We start from the raw sequence: 20968 nt of genomic DNA, 5'->3' as shown, positions 1-20968 counted from the left end.
TGAAGAGAAAATAGGAGTTCCAGAAGTTGGAATTAGCAATAGAACTAGATTCCAGTCCCATTTTCCACTAAAACCATCCTTTTGCAGAATAAACCCATGTTCGATCAAAATAAATAAGAAATAAGAACCAACTAAATTGTTTAAAGAACAAAAAATAAAAGAATGCTCACAGAAACCAGAGGCGTGTATACCATTTTAACTATCTCATTCTAATCAGAAGCAGATTGCTCAATGTAGTTCAGGCAGATAACACAAAGGCAAGCAGCAGGATGGCCAACAAGCTGTTTGTCCTGAGAGGAAGCATCACACTGACTCAGGACCCACTCACCCAGGGAAGTAGCAGTATTCTAGCTATTGGCAAGTACTTAATTGGAGTCTTGGGACTAGGTGTGTAACTATTAATGGGAATGAATGGGCCAGAGAAAGTATCCCATAAACACTTTCTATTCGGTGTTATTTCCAGGATTTTTGGATATTTCGATCCTGGCTTGTGAAAGGAGAAAGAATCAACCTTTGAAAACTTTATCAGAGGAAATCAAAGCAAGCCAAGGAATCCAAGGGGACTGTTTTCTCATTGGAGTGATGTTCTTTTCTCTCACTTGGTAATGAGTCAAGTACGGGAAAAGCAATTGTATGGAGTAAGATTTGCATTGCATCACTGTGTAATGGTATGGCTAAATATTACTAACTGGGGCTACAACTAATAAAAGTGATGGATGTAAAATTCCAATGTCATAGTTTTTTTTTTTCTTTTGGTCCAGTCGTGGGGTGCTGTCCCTTAACTCTTCAGCTCAAGGCTAGCGCTCTACCACTTGAGCCACAGAGCCAGTTCCGGCTTTTTTCTTTTTGCTTATGTAGTGCTGGGGAATCGAACCCAGGGCCTCATACATGCAAGGCAAGCCCTCTACCACTGGGCCACCTTCTCAGCCCGTCTCAGTTTTCTCTATTCAATTAGCCCTCCAGCCAAGCAGGAGTGAAATTCTGGAAACTCAGAATGCATTGAGTTGTACATTCTCCTCTGATAAACCCACCATTACCAATGTCACATGACATTTATTTTCAAACTAGAAAAATGCCTAGTACAGTCCTGAAAGCCCTAAGAAGGTGTGATGGGCCCACAGGAGGGAGTGTAGAGCCTTCTTCTTGTTTCTCTCTCTCTCTCTCTCTCTCTCTCTCTCTCTCTCTCTCTCTCTCTCTCTCTCTCTCTCTGTCCATCATGGGGCTTGAACTCTGGGCCTAGGCGCTGTCCCTCATCTCCTCAGCTCAAGGCTTGAGCCCTACCACTTGAGCCACAGAGACACTTCCGGCTTTTTTCTGCTTATGTGGTGCTGAGGAATCAAACCCAGGGCCTCATGCATTGCAAGGCAAGCGCTCTACCACTGAGACACCTTCCTACCCTCTCTCTCTCTTTTAATAAGATCTTGCTGTAGCCAGGTCTGGCCTTAAAGTCAGGATTATCCTTCCTCAGTCTTCCAAGTACTAGGATTCCAGGCTAGGATTCTACAGCCCACGTGTGATATTGTCTTCATGCTTAGGCTTGGGGCAAGAGTATCTGGGAGGGAACCTTATGGTGACTTACTGCTCATGGTTTTGACCCTGACTGTGACTCGGGCTACCTAAATCCTCCACTGGCCAACTCCCTCCACACTGCATGCTTTGGAGGGAATTCTCACGGATGGGGATTGTTTTCTTTTCTTTCTTTTGTTTTTAGGGTCCAGTCGTGGGGCCTGAACTCTGGGCCTGGATGCTGTCCCTCAGCTCTTCAGCTCAAGGCTAGCGCTCTACCACTTGAGCCACAGCACCACTTCCGGCTTTTTTCTTTTTGCTTATGTGGTGCTGGGGAATCGAACCCAGAGCCTCATGAATGCAAGACAAGCGCTCTACCACGGAGCCACCTTCCCAGCCCACAGATGGGGATTTCTATTCGTGCCTCCTTCCAGGGAAGTTATCTGCATGCAATTTCTCGAATTCTTGGGCCACGATTTGCTCCATTTTATTCATTCATTTAATTTCCCATTCAGATTTTGAGGGAGAGCCAGGCGCCGGTGGTATTAGCATGACTGGGAGCCACCAGAGCTCAGGAGGCTGCGATCAGAGGATTGCTGTGCAAAGGAAAGTTGATGAGACCAACCAGAAGCTGCAGGGGAAGCCGCGCTTCAAGTGTAGAGCAGCAGCCTGGAGCAAAGTGTCTGGGGAAGAGCGGGGAGCTCTGGATTCCAGCTTCAGAACCAGGCATGGGCGGCAAGCAGCACGACGGGCACCCGCGCGGACACAGGCACGCACAGGGCCGGGGCCGCCCTCCGCCTCCGGGGCGGGGCCGGGGCCGGGGCTGGGGCCGCGTTAAATGGGGCCTTGGCGGGGCGGGAGGCGCAGAGTGCGCGCCGCCGCCATGGACGCGCGCGCCGCCGCCCGCCTGCGGACCGTCCTGGGCCACCTCGGCCGCCCCGAGCCCCGGGACGTCGTATCCTTCACCCTGCGCGGGGCTCCGGTCGAGCTCCCCGCATCGGACCCGGTGGTGTCCATCCCCGAGGTCCGCCCGGGCGGCAGCCCCACGTCCTTGTCCTGGGGCGTGAGGCTGTCGGGCCTGGGGAGGGGGCTTCGGTGGGTTCGAGGGGCTTCGGTGGGTGCCCCGTTCTGGATCATCCAGGACGCGGTTCATCCTTGGAGATCACGGGCATCCGTCCTCGAGAGGCGGAGCTGAGCCTCTGGCGCCGCCCTGGGCCGCCCCCCCACCCCAACGGGGACCCCCTCTGCGCCCTCTGTTGCCCACTTCCGGGGAGCTCTGGGGGGCCGCCGGACCCCAGGGCCCCCCTTCAGCGTGGATTGTGGCAGTTCCGGAGGAAGTTCCCAGCAGGAGCCGCCCTGCCCCCTTCCTGGGACCCTGAGCATTAGGATGGCACTGACAGCCAGGAAGGCCACCCTCCCTCTGGCTCCGCCCCACAGCTGCCAGGACACAGCACCAGCAGCTTGGACAGATCCACGGGAGCATGACCCTCCGCGGATGACCTCATCGCAGGGCACAGGGAAGAGACTTCCACCCGAGGAGGGCACAGATTGTCCAGGGGCCTTCAACCACAGCAGCAGCTGTGGAAATGGCCGTGGACCGCACCAGTCCGTGTCACCTGCATTGCCAGACACCTCGGTGCTAGGCTCATTCAACACACTGGGCAGTTCTGCTTAGGACTAGAATCATGTTTCTTGGTCATGTCTCTCACTACTTGTTTTTGTTGTTGTTGTTGTTGTTCCTGGGCCTGGAAAATGCTCCTAGCTTCTTTGGTTCAAGGTGAACACTCTACCACTTGAACCACAGTGCCATTTCCAGCTCTTTTGGACTAGTTTTTTGGAGGTAAGAGTCTCCTTAACTTTCCTGCCCTGGCTGGCTTCGAATCCTAATCCTCAGCTCTCAGCCTCCTGAGTAGCAAGGAATATAGACATGAGCTGCCAGTGGTCTCACTAGTCTTTTGCTCTACATTTTTATTTGTGTTGGTGCTCCTGGAGAAGTGTGGATCACTGACACCTGGAATAATAATGCTTTTGAAATACAAAATATGTTTTTAAATGCAGATAAGTAAATCAGGAGAAAATATAGGAATGGAACTCCCAAATCATCATTTGCCCAGGCACTGGTAGCTCATGCCTATCATCCTAGCTACTAGGAGCTCGATCTGAGGATGGGTGTGAGGATGGAAGATGGAAGACAGTCCGGACAGACAAATTGGAGACACTCTTATCTCCAGGAAACCAGCAAAAAGCTAGAAATGGAGGTGTTTTCAAGTGGTAGAACAGTAGCCATGAGCAAAAGAACCAAGAGTAGAAGGCCCTGAGGCCCTGAGTTCAACTCCCACACACATGCTCACCGTTGGTAAATTTTCTGGCATAGTTCTTTCCTATGTATATGTTACATAATTAGCACTATACTTTTTAATATGTTGTTTTCATCCATTTTCAACTTATTTTATAAATATTTCCACATCATCCGCAATGTCTCTGAGAACAGCTAACAAACATGCTGCAGGAATAATGGAGAGGGGACAAGAATATGCCTTTTTGAAGGCTATAATCTGCATGTCCTTGAACTGATATTGCTGAAGGTAATTGAGCAAAGACTTTCACCAGCCTACCTCTGAGAGACAGAGAGCGATTCTATTCTGACTTGTCACTGGCTTTCTTACTGGAGTACAGCATTGCTACCCAAGTCTACAAAGACATCATTTAAGAAATAGTAAATAGCAGGGTGCCTTGGCTTCCCTATATTAGGGAGCTGAGAATGGAAGGTTTGTATAGTTCAAGGCCCATCTGGACAGAAAAGTCCTTAAGACTCCATCTCCAAAACAACCAGCAAAAAGATGGTCTGGTGGCTTAGTTCAGAACTAAATTCAAGCCCTAGTACCATCAAACAAACAAATGACAATCAGTTGTTGATAATTAACATGTAAAAGTAACACTTTAACCAAGAATTAGTGAAGAAAAATAGCAATATGCTATGTCAAAAATTTGCAGTTCTTGTGCAAAAAGTGTTTCTAGTATTTTCCGGGATTAGAAAAAAATTAAGTACCAGTACACTGTGTGGCTTCTGTATACTGTTCTGGGGGGTCTTTGTTGGCTTTGGGGGGGACTAAGATTTCAGGGCCCCCTACCTCTAGACAAGTCTTCTACTGGAGACACATTGAGTAGGCCTGTTTTCTCTCCCTGCTTGTGGAGATAAGCTTTGGGGTTTGTGTCCAGTCAGCACCCCAGTGCAGGAAAATGGAACCAGACAGATTTGTTTCTGGGTGGTCAAAGCCCCGGTTTCCAGCTCTTGCTCCATCAGACCTCCTTAGGCTCCTTGTGCTGTGGGTGATGAACTATAGGGCAGAAGCAACAGGGCTTGAGGCCTACCTGGGAGGTCAGGGTGAGTCTCAAGTGGCAAAGCAAGCACCCAGTAGTTTCTAAAAAAGGTTGGCTCCTCCTTTTCCATTGTCTGCCTTAACCTCCATCCTAGGTAGCACACCCCACTTCTGGGACTGTTTCTCCCACCAGTTTCCATCCTCAACAATTCCAGTAAGTAGATCTCACCTTTGTTTGTGGCCACACTGTGGGTGTTCGTGTTTCCTGGGGAGATCAGCTTGTCAGACTCAATAGAACATGTCAGCCCTTAGCTTTCATCATTCAAGTCCTTTGTTCTGGGTCTTGCACTAATTAGGGCAGTGGGATGAAGTTTGGAAGGTCTTAACTTGAATTTTTCTATGTGTATTCTAAAATTCAGAAACAAGCAGAAAATACACAATCTCACCTTTAAAAATTCACTTGAGGGGCTAGGAAGGTGGCTCAGTGGTAGAGTGTTTTCCTTGCATGCATGAGGCCCAGGGTTCGATTCCTCAGCACCACATAAAGAGAAAAAGCTGGAGTGGCGCTGTGGCTCCTGTGGTAGTGCTAGCCTTGAGCTGAAGAGCTAATGGACAGCTCCCAGGCTCAGAGTTCAAGCCCCATGAGTGATGAAAATAATTCATATGATATATCCCATTTAAAATAGCTTATATTTATGTATTATATCACACTATACTACCAGTGCCCCATCTGACATTTTCAATGCCTGCATCATAATCATAGAGTGGTTAAAATGTCTTTAATTAAAATGTCTTCCATTACTGCACATTTTTTGATGATCATAATCAACTTTTTGTCTTTTTCTTTATTTTTCTTTCCTTTCTTTCTTTCTTTCTTTTTCTTTCTTTCTTTCTTTCTTTCCTTCCTTCCTTCTTTCTTTCTTTCCTTCTTTCTTTCTTTCTTTCTTACTTTTTATTTGTTGCTTGTGTGACCAGAACTCTGGGCCTGGGCACTGTCCCTCAGCTATTCAGCTCAAAGCTAGTACTCTACCTCTTGAGCCACAGCACCACTTTCTGCTTTATCTGCTTCTGTGGTGCTGAAGAATCCAACTCAGGGCCTCATGCATACAAGGCAAGCACTCTACCACTGATCCACCTTCCCAGTCCTAGTCAAAGGCTTTTTGAACTTAAAAAAATTTTCTTTTGTTCGGTTGTGGGGCTTGAACTCTGGGCTTGGGTGCTGTCCCTCAGCTCTTCAGCTCAAGTGGAGCACTCTACCGCTTAAGCTAAGCACTACTTCCATTTTTCTAGTGGTTTATCAGAAATAAGGGTATCTTGGACTTTCCTGCCCCTGATCCTCAGATCTCAGCCTCTTGAGTAGGTAGGATTACAGGAGTGAACCACCTGCACCCAGCTGAACTTAATATTTTATAAACTTTTCCAGATTATTTTCTTAAAGCCGTAATAATTGAAATGCTTGATTCAAAAGCAAACAGGGGCTGGGTGCCGGTGCCTCACCCCTGCAATTCTAGCTTCCCAAGAAGCTGAAATCAGAGGATGGAGTTTCAAAACCAGCCAGGGCAGGAAAGTAGAGAGTACTATCTCCAATTAACTAGCCCCCTGCAAAGCCAGAAGTGGAGCTGCGACTCAAGTGACAGAGTGCTAGCCTTGGAGAAAAAAGCTCGAGGACAGCACCCAAGCCCTGAGTTCAAGCCCCATGATTGCCTCCACCCCCCAAGAAAACAAAACCCAGAGCATGTGTCAAGTTTGTGGTACATCTTGTAAACTTGTACTTTGAAATTTGAGTTTATTTGGTGGGACTTTCTTCTCATTTAGGTTTACTTTGGATAACAGCATCCTCAGCCTGGAGCAGAGACAATATTATGAAGAAAATGGTTTTCTTGTTATTAAAAGTCTGGTATCTGATGAGGATATCCAGCGCTTCAGGTATAGTAGTACTTTGACAACAATGTGGATTACACTTGTGTATGCAATGCAAATTGTCCTCTGCAGGTTCAGATTTGTTTTTTGTTTTTGTTTTGTTTTTAGGACTTGAACTCGAGGCATGGGTGCTTTCTTTGAACTTTTATTCTTTTCTTTCTTTCCTCATTTCTTCCTTTATTTTTCTTTTCAATTCTAGGCTTAAACTTAGGGCCTGAGCTGAGTCGCTGAGTTTGTTTTGTTCAAGGTTAGTGCTCTACCACTTCAACCTCAGCTACATTTCCAGCTTTTTTGGTAGTTTATTGGAGATAAGAGTCTTGTGGACTTTCTTGGCTGGTCAGATCTCAGTGTCCTGAGTAGTTAGGAGTCTAGGCATGAGCCTTGGACTCTCCCTGAGCTTCTTGGTTCAAGGTTAGCACTGTACCATTTCAGCCAGAGCTCCAGTTCCAGCTTTTTGGTGGTTAATTCTCCAATTACAGTCCCAAACTTCCTCCCCATGCTGGATTGGGGCCATACTCCCCAGATCTCAGCATCCTGAGTAGCTAAGATGACAGAAGTGTGAGCCACCGGTTCCTGGCTTCCAGCTAGCATTTTTGATCCTGCTATTTTCTCCTCCATCCCAGGAGAATTCCAAGTAGGGCTCCAGGACAGAGAAGCCACCCTGAACCCACACAGCTTTCCCCAGGGTGGGGCACTGAGCGGAGAGCTTGCAACCCTCACTCATGACATCTTTGGTAAATTTAACTTTCTAGGGATGAATTTGGAAAAATCTGTAGGAAAGAAGTGAAGCAGGATGGATTGATAGTAATGAAGGATGTGTCCATTTCAAAGTTGCAACTTGCTCCAAGTGAGAAAGTGGTCACGAAGATTCAGGATTTCCAAGAAGACCCGGAGCTCTTCAGATACTGCACACTTCCCCAGGTGACAGTGGGCTCTCTGCTCCTTCCCCTCAGCCCCCTCTGGCCAGGCAGGGGCTCTGTCTCCCAAGATGCTCCATGGGCTCCATCCCTGCATGGTTCTTTGTTTTTGTGGTACTAGGGTTTGCAAACAGGACCTCACACATGCTAGTTAAGTGCTCTACCACCTGACCCTAGACCCTAGACCCCTGTGTTTTTGTGACAGGCTCTCACTATGTTTATCCCAGCTGGCCTCAGTCTCATGTTCTTCCTGCCTCTGCTTTCTGACTAGCTGCAATTATGGGCATGTGTCATCATGTCCGATGTACTTTTGTTTTTAAATTTAGTTTGTTTAAAGAACTACTCTTGGGGCTAGGAAGGTGGCTCAGTGGTAGAGTGCTTGCCTTGCATGCATGAGGTTCTGGGTTCAATTCCTCAGCACCACATAAGCAAACAGAAAAAAGCCGGAAGTGGCGCTGTGGCTCAAGTGGTAGAGTGCTAGCCTTGAGCTGAAGAGCTGAGGGACAGTGCCCAGGCCCAGAGTTCAGGCCCCATGACTGGATGCAAAAAAACAAAACAAAACAACAACAAAAAAAAAACTACTACACTTTGGTTAAACTGTGATTCAGTTGGTAGAATGCTAGACCAGTGAGCAAAAGTGTCAGAAACCAAGTTCAAGACCCAGTCTTGGATCAATAATAAAAGGAAACGATCCAAAAAAAAAAAAGGGGGACTTGAAAAGAAAAAAATGTTACGCAAGCATTCTGCCAGTATTCTGGGGCTTGAACTCAGCACTGTTCCTGAGCTTTTTGCTTAAGAGCAACACTCTTGGCACTTTAGCCACAACTCCACTTCTGGCTTTTTGGTGGTTAGTTGAAGGTTAAGAGTTTCATGGACACTCGGGCCTAGCCTGATTTAGAACTTCCATCTTCCATCTCAGCCTCCTGAGAATACCTAGGATTACGGTGTGAGCCACTGGAGCCTAGATTTCTAATACTAACAATAATAACAAAGCCTCCCCCTCTTTCTGTAATTGCAGCAGAACATGGTGACTCACACCCATAATCACACCCAGATACTCAGGAGCAGAGACTGGGAGGATCTAGGCACAAGGCCAATAAGAAAAAAAATTTATCAAGATAGCCGGCACCAGTGGCTCACACCTGTAATCCTAGCTACTCAGGAGGCTGAGATCTGAGGATCTCGGTTCAAAGACAGCCCAGGCAGGAAAGTCCTTGAGATTATCTCCAATAAACAACAAGAAAACCAGAAGTGGTACTGTGGCTCAGGCAGTAGAGAGCTTGCCTTGAGCTGAAGAGCTGAGGGACAGCACCCAAGCTGAAAGTTCAAGCCCCGGGACCAACAAAAAAAAAGTTATCAAGATCCTATCTCAACTAATCATTTGGGTGTGGGGTTCTTCCTAGTGTTTTTTCAGCTAACCTGGAGGCACAGATAGAGAGGTCCTGGTCCAGGACACAAACACAAAACCCCATTCCAATAATAACTAAAGCAGCCAGATGCCAATAGATCATACTTGTACTCCTAGCTACTCAGGAGGCTGAAATCTAAGAGAATCATGGTTCAAAGACATCCAGGGAAGAAATGTCTGAGAGAAGCCATCTTCAAACTAACCAGCCAAATACTGAGCTGGAGGGTGGCTGAAGTCTACGACTGTGTGCTGGAGCTGTGGCTCAGATCTCAGCAGCTGTGAGTGGAAAAAGCTCAGTACAAACAAGACTCTGTGTTCAAACCCTGATAGTGACAAATAAGATTGAATTATTAATGTGTGAGTCCCTGAGTTCAATCCCCAGTACCACTGCTAAGGTTATTGATATCTATAAAAGAATCTATGCAGTACAGAAAGACTTTCTGTACCCCCAACCCCACTCACAGTTAAGGTATTCGTGTCTTTATGAAGAATGATTCCTTGTACATGAACCCATTTGTATATGCCCTCTTTTGGAGACACAGGAACCTGTTGCTCCTCAGGTTTGTTGTTGTTTTTTTTTCACATACAGTGGATCCCAGACATCTTTCTCTATCAGTTTTATTGTAACTTGTCAACCATTGCAAAACATCCCATTGTACAAATGTGTCCGAGTCTCTTCTTCAAGGCAAAGTAGTGCTCCACCTTATCAATGGTTTCTTGATCATTTGTTCAGGAGACTTTGCATTCAGCACTTGTAGAATATTGTCAGCAGATGCTGTTTGCTGTTAGACAAGTTGACCAACACAGAAAGATTGTGCAGGTTAGACACCTGTGATGTCACCTCAGTCCTCAGACAGGAAGGTCACATGGGAAGTGGCCCTCTTGGCTACTCTGGATTGTGATCCTCTTATTTATGGTTCCCAGCATAGCTGGGATAACAGAGTGATCACCACACCCAGCTTTTTATGGGTAGAAATCAGGTCTCACTATCTTTTTTCCCAGGCTGGTCTTGGATTAGGATCCTCCTGATCTCACTCTCTGAGTAATTGGGACAATAGATTTAAGACATGGAGTCTGTTCTCCTTGTTCACCGTAGTGACCCCATTTTCCACCCCTGGTTTGTAGACGTCATTTAAGGTCTTGCCACACTGATTTGAGGAGTTTGCTGAGCCACTGTTCTGTTTTCTGTAGGTTCCTTGCGTTGGGCCCTTTTCTCCTGGAGTCGCTAAGGAGGACCCTGCCTTGTCCCTGGCCATACTCCGTGGCTTTATCAGCAGCCTTGCTCTTGTCCTTTCTAGTTGCCTTTTATTTGTCTCTTAGGGAAAAAAAAGACTACCTTTCAAGCTGGCTCCATAAATCCATTTAATTCAGAGTGTTAGAGATTTAGCATGATATCCAATTGCTGAGCTTTCCATGCTTTATTGGCAGTGTTGGAAATGCCAGTTGTGTTTTAGACCACTGCCATCTTGGTTCTTATGTGATAATTGAACTGTCTCCCACTGGCCTAGCCTTCTGATTTCCTATGAAGTTGTTCTTTCTTTTCTCTTAGATCCTGAAATATGTGGAGTGCTTCACTGGACCCAATATTATGGCCGTGAACACCATGCTGATAAACAAGCCGCCTGATACTGGTAAAGATGTTTTTCTTTGTTAAGGAGAAGTAAGAGAAGAAAAATTATTGAGTTAAAGTATTCAAAGCTGTGGTTCTAGTCCTGGTCATATGAATGTATGCAATTTCCTTTCAGTCTTAAAATTGCTTCCATTATTACCCCATAAAGTCTAATAGTAAATTTATTTTATTATGTTCTGTGCTGGTACTTGGGTTTGAACTCCAGGCTGTAAACTCTCATCTCATTTTTTTCTGCTTAAGACTCACCTTTTCCAATTTAGCCACAGCTCTACTTCTGGCTTTTTGGTATGTAATTGGAGATAAGAGTCTCACAAACTTGTCTGTCTGAACTGGTTTTGAACCATGATCTTCAGGTCTCAGCCTTCTGAGTTAGGATTACAGGTGGGAGCCACCAGGCCCTGGGTAATAATGATTTAGTTATCGACTGGAAGGTTATTGCTAAATATTCAGATGATGCAGTTTAACAAGGGTACCTATTTCATGTATCTTAAGCTAATTAATATATGTATATAAATATATATACATATATATATATATATACTTTATCAGCCAGTCTGAGCCATAAGAATACAGTTTCAGCATTCTTGATCTCAAAACTGCATTATTTATATCTAACAATGAAAGCTCCGAGATAAGTTACACATGGTTGTTCTTAAGATGTCTTGTTGCTTGCCAAAATGTAGTAGATTTTTGAGACCTGATTTCCAGAGAGACTGATTAAGAAGTACAGCCCAAGTTTCTCAATTTATTTTTATTTTTATTTTATTTTTTGTGCTGGTCCTAGGGCTTGAACTCAGGCCCTGGGCACTACCTTTGAACTTTTTTGTGTAAGTGTTTCACTCTACCATTTTTACCACAGCTCCACTAATGGTTTCTTACTGGTGAGTTGGGGATAAGAATCTTAATGACTTTCTAGCCTAGGCTGGCTTTGAATCATGATCATCTGATCTCAGCCTCCTGAGTAGCTAGGCAGGAGTCACCAGTGCCCAACTGTTTCCCACTTTTAATAATTTCTCAGCGATTCTCCAGCAGGTGGCGCTTGCATCACACTGAGAAATCCTCCTATACCAGCAGACACCAGCCCCATGTCTTCTCCTTTTCTCTTTTGCTTCCTTCTGACAGCAGAAGAGATTTATGTGATTGGCCAAGTGCTTTGTGTCCAACTCTCTTTCTCCATGGCGTCTCATCTGGAGAGATGGAGCAGAGCTGGGAGGAATGGCCACGTGGATAAAACAGAGAAAGGGCCACTTCCAGACACCACACCAGATGACTAGCATTCTAGGAACTAGCAGGAACGTCCTGCAAGTCTGTTTGTGACGTTAGTGGCTTAGAAGAGGACCTCCACCTTGTCCCTGTGCCATTGTCTTCAATTTAATTCATCCAAAAAATTTTTTAGTACTGGATATTACTTTTGTGCCAAATCCAGAGTGATAAAAAGACAAAAAGGCAGCTGGGCCGTGGTGGCTCACATCGATATTCCTAGCCACTCAGGATGTTGAGATCTGAGGATCACAGTTCCACGCCAGCCTGGGCAGGAAAATTTGTGAGACTCTTATCAATAATTGACCACCCCAGAAAGTCAGAAGTTGAGATGTGGCACAAGTAGTAGAGGGCTAGTCTTAAGCAAAAAAGCTCAGGGACAATGCCTAGGCATTGATTTCAGACTTAGGACAAGTCTGAAATACACACATACACACACACTAAGAGAAATAAAAAGAGGAAGAAAGCAATTTAGGGCTAATGTGTGACTTGCTAGAGTGAAGCACTTGGCTACCAGTAACTCAAAAGCAAGCAGTTGAATTGGGAGCTCTTGTATTAATTTGCTATGTCAATTTGATGCCTATCTGTTAGGACTGATTTTCCACAGTGTGGTTTCCTTTGTTTGTTTTGTGCAGGAATAAGTCAGTGCAGTGGTTTTTCAGGATTAGGGTAAGAGCTCTGACACTTGAGCATCTTTTGAGAGCACATTGTTTTCCAGGCAAGAAGACATCCCGGCATCCCTTGCACCAGGATCAGTACTACTTCCCCTTCAGGCCCAGCAATCTCATTGTTGGTGTGTGGACCGCCATGGAGCATATTGACCGGAACAACGGTTGTCTGGTTGTGCTCCCAGGCAGTCACAAAGGCTCCCTGAAACCCCATGATTACCCGAAGTGGGAGGTAGGTCTGACTGGCCATGGGGTCTTGGTCAGAATCCCTTTCTCTGTTTGTATTTCATACCAGTATTCATGAAAAGCTGAGGCATGACACTGCATTTCCTTCTCCTGGGATTTGCAGTGAGGATCAGGGCAAGTTTTAACCCTTACAACTTCCAGGAGAGGCTCTGGGGATGGCTGATGTTTGGGCCAAGCTTTTAAGAGTAACAAAGAGGGTCTATGGAGGTATGAGGGTCAAGGGTGAGCAGCAGCCTCACAGGGGAGCAGGAAAGCAATGGAGCTCAAGGTCCAGAGGTACATTTGGAGGACTAGCAGAGGAAAGCCTGAGAACATAGGGGACTGGATTAGAAACCACTTTATCACTGACTTTTCCTGTTCATATGGGAGACCATGGAGGCTGTGTAGTTGTTATTGATTGCAGTTCTGGTGTGTGAACTCAGAGTCTAGAGCTGGTGAGGCAGTTAATCTACTACTTAAGCTATCACCCCAGCCCTTTTGCTTTCAGTTTCTTTTTCATATAGGATCTTGCAGGTTGGCTCTGGCTAGCATTGCATCTCAACCCTCTGCCTCTGCCTTGCAAGTAGTCTTGCAGTCTGGTGCCATTAGGCCTGGCCCAAGAACCTGCTTATTGTTGTTGTTGTTAAAAACCTAGAGCGCTCTTGCTTTTAAGTTTTATTTCCATAGAATAAACTGTAGCTATCTTAATGTGTAATTGACTATCTCACACACACATTACTATAGTGAAGAGAATCTCTTCCATCTCTTGCTCGAGGTAACTACTGAGCTGCGTTCAGTTCCTATAGATTAGTTTTCATTTCCTAAATGTTATATCCATGCAATTGTCTAGAATCTATTTTTCTTTGGTGTGGCTTCTTTGGCTTGGGATGGTTATCTTGAGCTTCACTAATGTTGGTACAGCTGAGTAGTATTCTGTTGCCTCCTGTACTATGGTTTGTTTGCCACTTTAGGTCTTGATGCTGAGAAACCAATATGTGTTTTTGTGACCACAAATGATGGGACCCAATGGGTTCTTCAAAAACGGTCAACTCTCAGTCTGACATAGGATGCTTTGGAGTCCTAGGAGGCCAGAGAACTAGAGAGAGGATTTCTATGATTTTAGGTATAAAGCCAGAGGATCCTGGGGCTGGGGGTTTAGCCCAGTGTAAGGGCACCACCCAGCGCGTGCAAGGCCCTGGGTTCGGTCCTCAGCCCTGGAAAAAGAAAAAAAAAAAAAGCCAGAGGATCCTGAAATCCTTGGTGCTGTCAGAAGGCTTTGGCTAAAGAGAGCCACTAAGTTGGGGTTCTGTATGGACTAGAAGAATATGGCTCCTCTCAAAAAAAAAAAAAAAAAAAGAATATGGCTCCTGTCTTAGTAAGTTGAGTTCTTGTAGCAATGATTTGAATTCTGTGACAGTATTTGTGGAGATGTGTCTTACTACATTAGCATTCCTGCATGAATGAGTGAATTAGGTGAAAATGATTTGAGCATGCATCCTGTTATACAACCTGGAATTGTGAAGTTCATCAGTTAAAGGTTAGGGAAGGGTGGGCGTGAGTAAGAGCAGCAAGCTCTGGCTCACTTGAGTCAAAGAACAAGGTTTAGAGGACTTGAGGGGCAGCGTGGTGTCAAGTGAGGCTGCTGGCTGAGGAGCACTGGTGAGAGGTCAGCTTGCTTGGGCAGAACACATCCACCTTGGCTGGGAGAGAAGGGCACAGGGTCCAAGCCACTGCCTTTTCGTGTGGGAAAACGGCCATTTCTCCAAAGAAATATGGGATGGTCTCTGCAAAGCCTATCTGATTCATAAGATTTAGAACATAATGAGTTTCAATTTCTTTAATAAACATATAATATAATAGACTTAGGGAATACTTAAAAGCAAGTTTAATGTCAATTGACCAGAAATTATTCCTAGGCTGGGAGGTGGCTCAGTGGTAGAGCACTTGCCTTGCATGCATGAGGCCCTGGGTTCGATTCCTCAGCACCACATAAGCAAAAAGAAAAAAGCCGGAAGTGGTGCTGTGACTCAAGTGATAGAGCGCTAGCTTTGAGCTGAAGAGCTGAGGGACAGTGCCCAGACCCAGAGTTGAGGGCCCATGACAGGACCCCTGCCCCCCAAAAATAAATAAAATAACTGTATTCTTTATCTGACTTATGTAACTCTAATCTGTTTGTATAACACCTTCATAATAATAACAAAAATTTTTAATGAAAACAAGTATTATGTTTATATTTACTATTATTTACTCTAGATATACCATAAATGATCTTAAATCGGAGCATCTTCTCCACTCTGTTTTAGAAGAAGGTAACAGGATAGTAGAAAGAGAAAAAGAAGAATGGCTTTTCTTTTCCTTTCTTTCTCTTTTTTTTTGTTGGTCATGAGGCTAGAATTCTGGGCCTGGGCACTGTCCCTTAGCTCTTCAGTTCAAGGAGCAGACTTTCTACCACTTCAGCCAAAGCGTCACTTCTGGTTTTCTGGTGGTTTTTATTGGAGATAGGAGTCTCGCGGTCTTTTCTGACTGGGCTGGTTTGAACCTCAATCCTCAGATCTCAGCCTCCTGAGTAGCTAGGATTACAGGTGTGAGCCACAAGCGCCCAGGGAAGAATGACATTTTTATAAAGTTCTGTAGAAGAAAAATGTCACAGGAGGGGAGAATGTTACAGAACCAGACTAGAAAGGCCTCCAAGATGTTCACCTATGTTAAACACCAGAGCCAGGGTGTTCCGGATCAGTTGATAGTTGTCATGAAGGATAGGGTAGGAATTCAGAATTTTTCATTGGGTCCAAAAGTAAAATCAATGATTTCAATATAAGCACTGGGCTTTTAAAACTCAGTCATTTGAGACTGGGTTTTGTTTGTTCATTTTTTGGTGATGATCTTGGAGTTTGAATCCACAGCCTACTGTCTGTCTCTTGACTGGATTACTCAAGGGTAGCACTCTACCACTTGAGCCACAGCTTCACTTCTGGCTTTTTGGTGATCAATTGGAGACAAGAGTCTCATGGAGTTTCCTGCTTGGCCTGGCTTTGAATTGTTATCCTCAGTTCTCAGCCTCCTGAGAAGCTAGGATTAGAGGTATGAGCCACATTGCAGGACTAAAGAGCTTTTGTATGATATAAAATGTAGACTCTTATTGGAATCAAATTCTAATTTAAAGTTGGAATGTAATTAGAATCTAAATTAGAACCTAATTTAGACATGCCTTTCTCTTGGAAGAATTTAGAGACCCTTGCTTTCTCTGCGTCACTGACTAAGTTTTAATCACGGAGGCCTCTCCCATATAGACATGGCACCTGTTCTCTTTCTAGGGAGGAGTTAACAAAATGTACCATGGGATCCAGGACTATGATGAGAACAGTGCCCGCGTGCACCTCGTGATGGAGAAGGGAGACACTGTTTTCTTTCACCCCTTGCTCATCCATGGATCTGGACGGAACAAAACTCAAGGGTTCCGGAAGGTAGGCATTCCCATTGCTGCTCCCATTGGCAGGATGGATGTGTTGGAAGCAAAACTCAAGACATAGCCGGGCACTGGTAGCTTATGCCTATGATCCTAGCTACTCCTACAGCAAAAGAGCTCAGGAACATAGCCCAGGACCTGAGTTCAAGCCCCACAACTGGAAAAAAAATCCAGATGCTGGTGTGTCACATCTGTAAACTTAGCTTCTCAGGAGGCTGAGATCTGAGGATCAAGGTTTGAAACCAGCCTGAGCAGAAAAGTCTTTTTGTGACTCTTATTTTTGATTAAGCATTGAAAATCCAGTGGTGTATTTGTGGCTGAAATGTTAGTGCACTAGCAAAAGATCTCAGCGAGAGCCAGCAAGCCGAGTTCAAACCATATGACTGAGGTTTAAAAAAATCAAAATGAATTAATCTTTATAGTATTCATTAAACTAGAGTCTAGCCTACTTTATTCACCAGGAAATATTTTTTCTTCCTTGCTTCCTACCTTCCTTCTTTCCTTCCTTCCTTCTTTCCTTCCTTCCTTCCTACCTTCCTTCCTTCCTTCCTTCTTTCCTTCCTTCCTTCCTACCTTCCTTCCTTCCTTGCTCCCTTCCTTCCTTCCTTCCCTCCTTCCTTCCTCCTTTCTTCCTTCCTTCCTTCCTTCCTTCCTTCCTTCCTTCCTTCCTTCCTTCCTTCCTCTTTTACTGTTTCTTTCTTTCCTTTCCATCCTTCCCTTTCTTCCTTCCCTTCCTCCCTCCTAACTTCCTTCTTCTTTTTCTTTTTTTCTTTTCTGTTTTATATTGTGAAAATACTGTACAGAGCGGTTACAATTACATGGGCAAGGAAATGAGTACATTTCTTTTCAAGCATTGTTGCCTCCTTTGTTTCCCCTTCCCATCCCTTCCCATCCCCCATCAAAGTTGTAAAGTTTATTTTTCGACATAACATCTTGTACATCTCATTGTTGCAATGGGTCCACCTGTATCCCTATTTTAATAATTTGTTTTTTTCCCTGCTCCTGCACAAATTATACCAACATCAAATATAGTGAAAATAGGAGTTATACCGTAGGGGAGGGACCTACAAAACAACAATTTCTCTTTCTCTTTCCATTCCTTTCTTCCCTTTCTACCTCCTTCCTTCCTTTCTCTCTTTCTCACACACATCAGTAAGAAGCTGTGTGACCTCATCATTTCCCTCTTATAAATGAAGAAGCAACATGATGGTAAGATCTTAATTCTGTTAGTACTGAATTTGGTTCTTTATGGGGTTACTTAAGAACCATGGTGTACTTTACGGCATACAGGCTCTGCTTGCTGAGGTAAAAACAAAAACTGAGTTGCTAAAGTCAGAACACTTGGGTGGACATTGACTATTTATTTATTTGTACTGGTCCTGGGCTCTGTCCTTGAACTTTTGTGCTCAAGGACAGCACTCTACCACTTGAGCCACAGTACCACTTCTGGGTTTTTAGTGGTTAATTGGAGATAAAAGTCTCAAGGACTTTCCTGCCCAGGCTGACTTTGCACTGTGATCCTCAGATCTCAGCTTCCTGAGTAGCCTGGATTACAGGTGTGAACCACTAGCAACCGGCCAAGTTTTATTTTTTCAAAGCAGGAGACTACCTGGATACCAGTGGCTTGAACTGTGGCTCAAATGGTAGAGCATTAACTTTGAGCAAAGAAAGTCAGGGACTGTGCGCAGGCCCTGTGTTCAAGTGCCAGGAACAGCAGGCACACACACACACACACACACACACACACACACACACACACACACACACACACACACACACACAAATGGTAGAGCATTAACTTTGAGCAAAGAAAGTCAGGGACTGTGTGCAGGCCCTGTGTTCAAGTGCCAGGAACAGCAGACACACACACACACACACACACACACACACACACACACACACACACACACACACACACACACACACACACACACACACACACACACACACACACACACACACACCAAACTAAAACAAAGCAGGAGACTCTATTGGAGACAGTCATGTCCTGAGTGAGCTAGTTCACTCTCTAGGAAGAAGCCCCCATGGATGGCAGGAATTCATGGGCTCAGTGACATGCTTTTCTTCAGTATCAATTTGTTCATGTACAGGCAATTTCCTGCCACTATGCCAGCTCCCACTGCCACTACATCGATGTGAAGGGCACCAGTCAAGAAAACATCCAGAATGAAATCATGGAGTATGCAGCTAAGTTTTATGGAACTCAAAGTAACATCAGCCTTAAGGTACCTAGTGTAAAATAACGAAGGAAAAATGTCAGCTTTTTTAAAGGAGTGGAGGTGTGACTTAAGTGGTAGAACATGTACTTAGAAAGGGAGAGGCCCTGAGTTCTAATCCAGGACTGCCAAATAGAGTCACTCTTTCCCTCCTCAAGGTAGTTAATTAATACCTAGCTTCATCTGATAGTATATAGTACCTGAGTTAGAGTTCCTTTTAGAAACATTGCTGAGAATGTCAGGGGAAGGTCACTTTGCACTTCCTTTCTTAGTGGGGGCCTTGAAGCTTTTTCTCTAGTCTCTGGTGGTCCTACTACAAGTGGGCAATCTTGTCCCACAAAGGACAGGCAAGAAAAGAGGAGAAGAAATGAAGGACACTGGGCTTTGTCGAGGCACAGAAGCCAAGATAAGGTTTATGATCATACACCTCTTTTCCATGTAGAATGAAGTCTTTAGATGTTAGGTGATCTATCATATTCCTAGTGGGCAATAACTTTTTCTTTTTTTGTTTCAGTACTAGCATTTGAACTCAGGGCCTTGTGCTTGCTAAACAGGTACTCTAGCACTTGAGTCCTATCCTCAAGACATTAGTTGTCAGTTTCTGAACAAGTGTTTGTGGTTGTTAAATTTGCAACTAGAGTTTTATGGGAGACATAATTCACACAGGCAGAGAGTTAAGATCCTTAATGCTTACTAGTAAGGGTCATGAGCTGGTATTTCATATGCTTTACTAATTAATACACATTATTTTACAATCATTTGCTTTTATCAAGTGATTATTTGGGGCTGGGGAGGTAGCTCACTGGTAGTGTACTTGCCTAGCCATTGTGTGGTCCTGTTTCAATCACCATCACTAGGTCTAGGTGCAGGAATGCATACTTGTCATTGCACTGACAAAACAGGATCAAACAGTCCAGGATGGCCCAGGCATCATGTAAGATCCTGTCTCAAAAATGACCCAAACCAGGGTCTGTGTACCATTCTAATCAGAAGCAGATTGCTCAACATAGTTCAGGCAGATAACATAAAGGCAAGCAGCAGGATGGCCAGGAAGGTGTTTGTCCTGAGATGAAGCATCACACTGACTCAGGACCCACTCATGTAGGGAAGTAGCAGTATTCTAGCTATTGGCAAGTACTTAATTGGAGTCTTGGGACTAGGTGTGTAACTATTAATGGGAATGAATGGGCCAGAGAAAGTATCCCATAAACACTTTCTATTTGGTGTTATTTCCAGGATATTTGGTCATTTCGATCCCGGCTTGTGAAAGGAGAAAGAATCAACCTTTGAAAACAGCCCTACCATGCCACTTTGTCAGAGGAAATCAAAGCAAGCCAATGAATCCAAGGGAAACGCTTTCTCATTGGAGTGATGTCATCTTGTCTCTCACTTGGCAATCAGTTAGTTATGTGTGGGGGAAGGAATTGTATGGAGTAAGATTTGCATTGCATCAATCATGTAATGGTATGGCTAAATATTACTAACTGGGTGTACAACTAATAAAAGTGATGGGTGTAAAATTCCAGTGTCTCAGTTTCTTCTATTCAATTAGCCCTCCAACCAAGCAGGAGTGAAATCCTGGAAACTCAGAATGCATTGAGTTGTATATTCTCTGATAAATCCACCATTACCAATGTCACATGACATTTATTTTCAAACTAGAAAAATGCCTAGTACACTCCTGAAAGCCCTAAGAAGGTGTGATGGGCCCACAGGAGGGAGTGTAGAGCCTTCTTCTTGTTTCTCTCTCTCTCTTTTTTCATAAGATCTTGCTGTAGCCAGGTCTGGCCTTGAAGTCAGGATTATCCTTCCTCAGTCTTCCAAGTACTAGGATTCCAGGCTAGGATTCTACAGCCCACATCTGATATTGTCTTCATGCTTAGGCTTGGGGCAAGAGTATCTGGGAGGGAACCTTATGGTGACTTACTGCTCATGGTTTTGACCCTGACTGTGACTCGGGCTGCTCAAATCCTCCACTGGCCAATTCCCTCCAAACTGGATGCTTTGGAGGGAATTCTCAAGGATGGGGATTTCTATTCGTGCCTCCTTCCAGGGAGGTTATCTGCATGCAATTTCTCGAATTCTTGGGCCACGATTTGCTCCATTTTATTCATTCATTTAATTTCCCATTCAGATTTTGAGGGAGAGCCAGGCGCCGGTGGTATTAGCATGACTGGGAGCCACCAGAGCTCAGGAGGCTGCGATCAGAGGATTGCTGTGCAAAGGAAAGTTGATGAGACCAACCAGAAGCTGCAGGGGAAGCCGCGCTTCAAGTGTAGAGCAAAGTGTCTGGGGAAGAGCGGGGAGCTCTGGATTCCAGCTCCAGAACCAGGCATGGGCGGCAGGCAGCCCGAGGCACACCCGCACACAAGCACGCACTGGGCCGAGGCCGCCCTCCGCCTCCGGGGCGG

At 44.9% G+C, this 20968-nt stretch overlaps 1 protein-coding gene across 2 annotated transcripts; it reads left to right on the top strand.

The window, feature by feature from the left end:
• The first annotated feature begins 2389 nt into the window (after positions 1-2389).
• LOC138806190 (phytanoyl-CoA dioxygenase, peroxisomal-like) lies at positions 2390-20066 on the top strand. Of its 2 annotated transcripts, XM_069991730.1 has the most exons (9): positions 2390-2461; positions 4982-5040; positions 6642-6752; positions 7499-7667; positions 10621-10702; positions 12680-12861; positions 16169-16318; positions 18432-18566; positions 19794-20066. In XM_069991730.1, the coding sequence occupies exons 1-9, from the start codon at positions 2390-2392 to the stop codon at positions 19845-19847; spliced, it is 1014 nt and encodes a 337-aa protein (XP_069847831.1). In that variant the 3' UTR covers positions 19848-20066. The 2 variants fall into 2 exon arrangements, with proteins under 2 accessions (XP_069847831.1, XP_069847832.1); XM_069991731.1 differs by lacking the exons at positions 2390-2461; positions 4982-5040; positions 6642-6752 and adding an exon at positions 6938-6993.
• Positions 20067-20968: the final 902 nt, after the last annotated feature.

Source organism: Dipodomys merriami, unplaced genomic scaffold (assembly GCF_024711535.1).
Source record: "Dipodomys merriami isolate MVZ:Mamm:240054 unplaced genomic scaffold, mDipMer1.0.p SCAF_4, whole genome shotgun sequence".
NCBI lineage: Eukaryota > Metazoa > Chordata > Mammalia > Rodentia > Heteromyidae > Dipodomys > Dipodomys merriami.
Note: the sequence above shows the minus strand (reverse complement) of the source record. Positions and strands in the feature narration are given on the sequence as shown.

Bases quoted from the DNA above. Each gene is read 5' to 3' on its own strand.
- LOC138806190 (XM_069991730.1), top strand. From the start codon at position 2,390: ATGGACGCGCGCGCCGCCGCCCGCCTGCGGACCGTCCTGGGCCACCTC. The intron at 6,753-7,498 runs GTATAGTAGTAC...TTAACTTTCTAG, and splicing joins GAGGATATCCAGCGCTTCAG to GGATGAATTTGGAAAAATCT. The intron at 7,668-10,620 runs GTGACAGTGGGC...CTTTTCTCTTAG, and splicing joins GATACTGCACACTTCCCCAG to ATCCTGAAATATGTGGAGTG.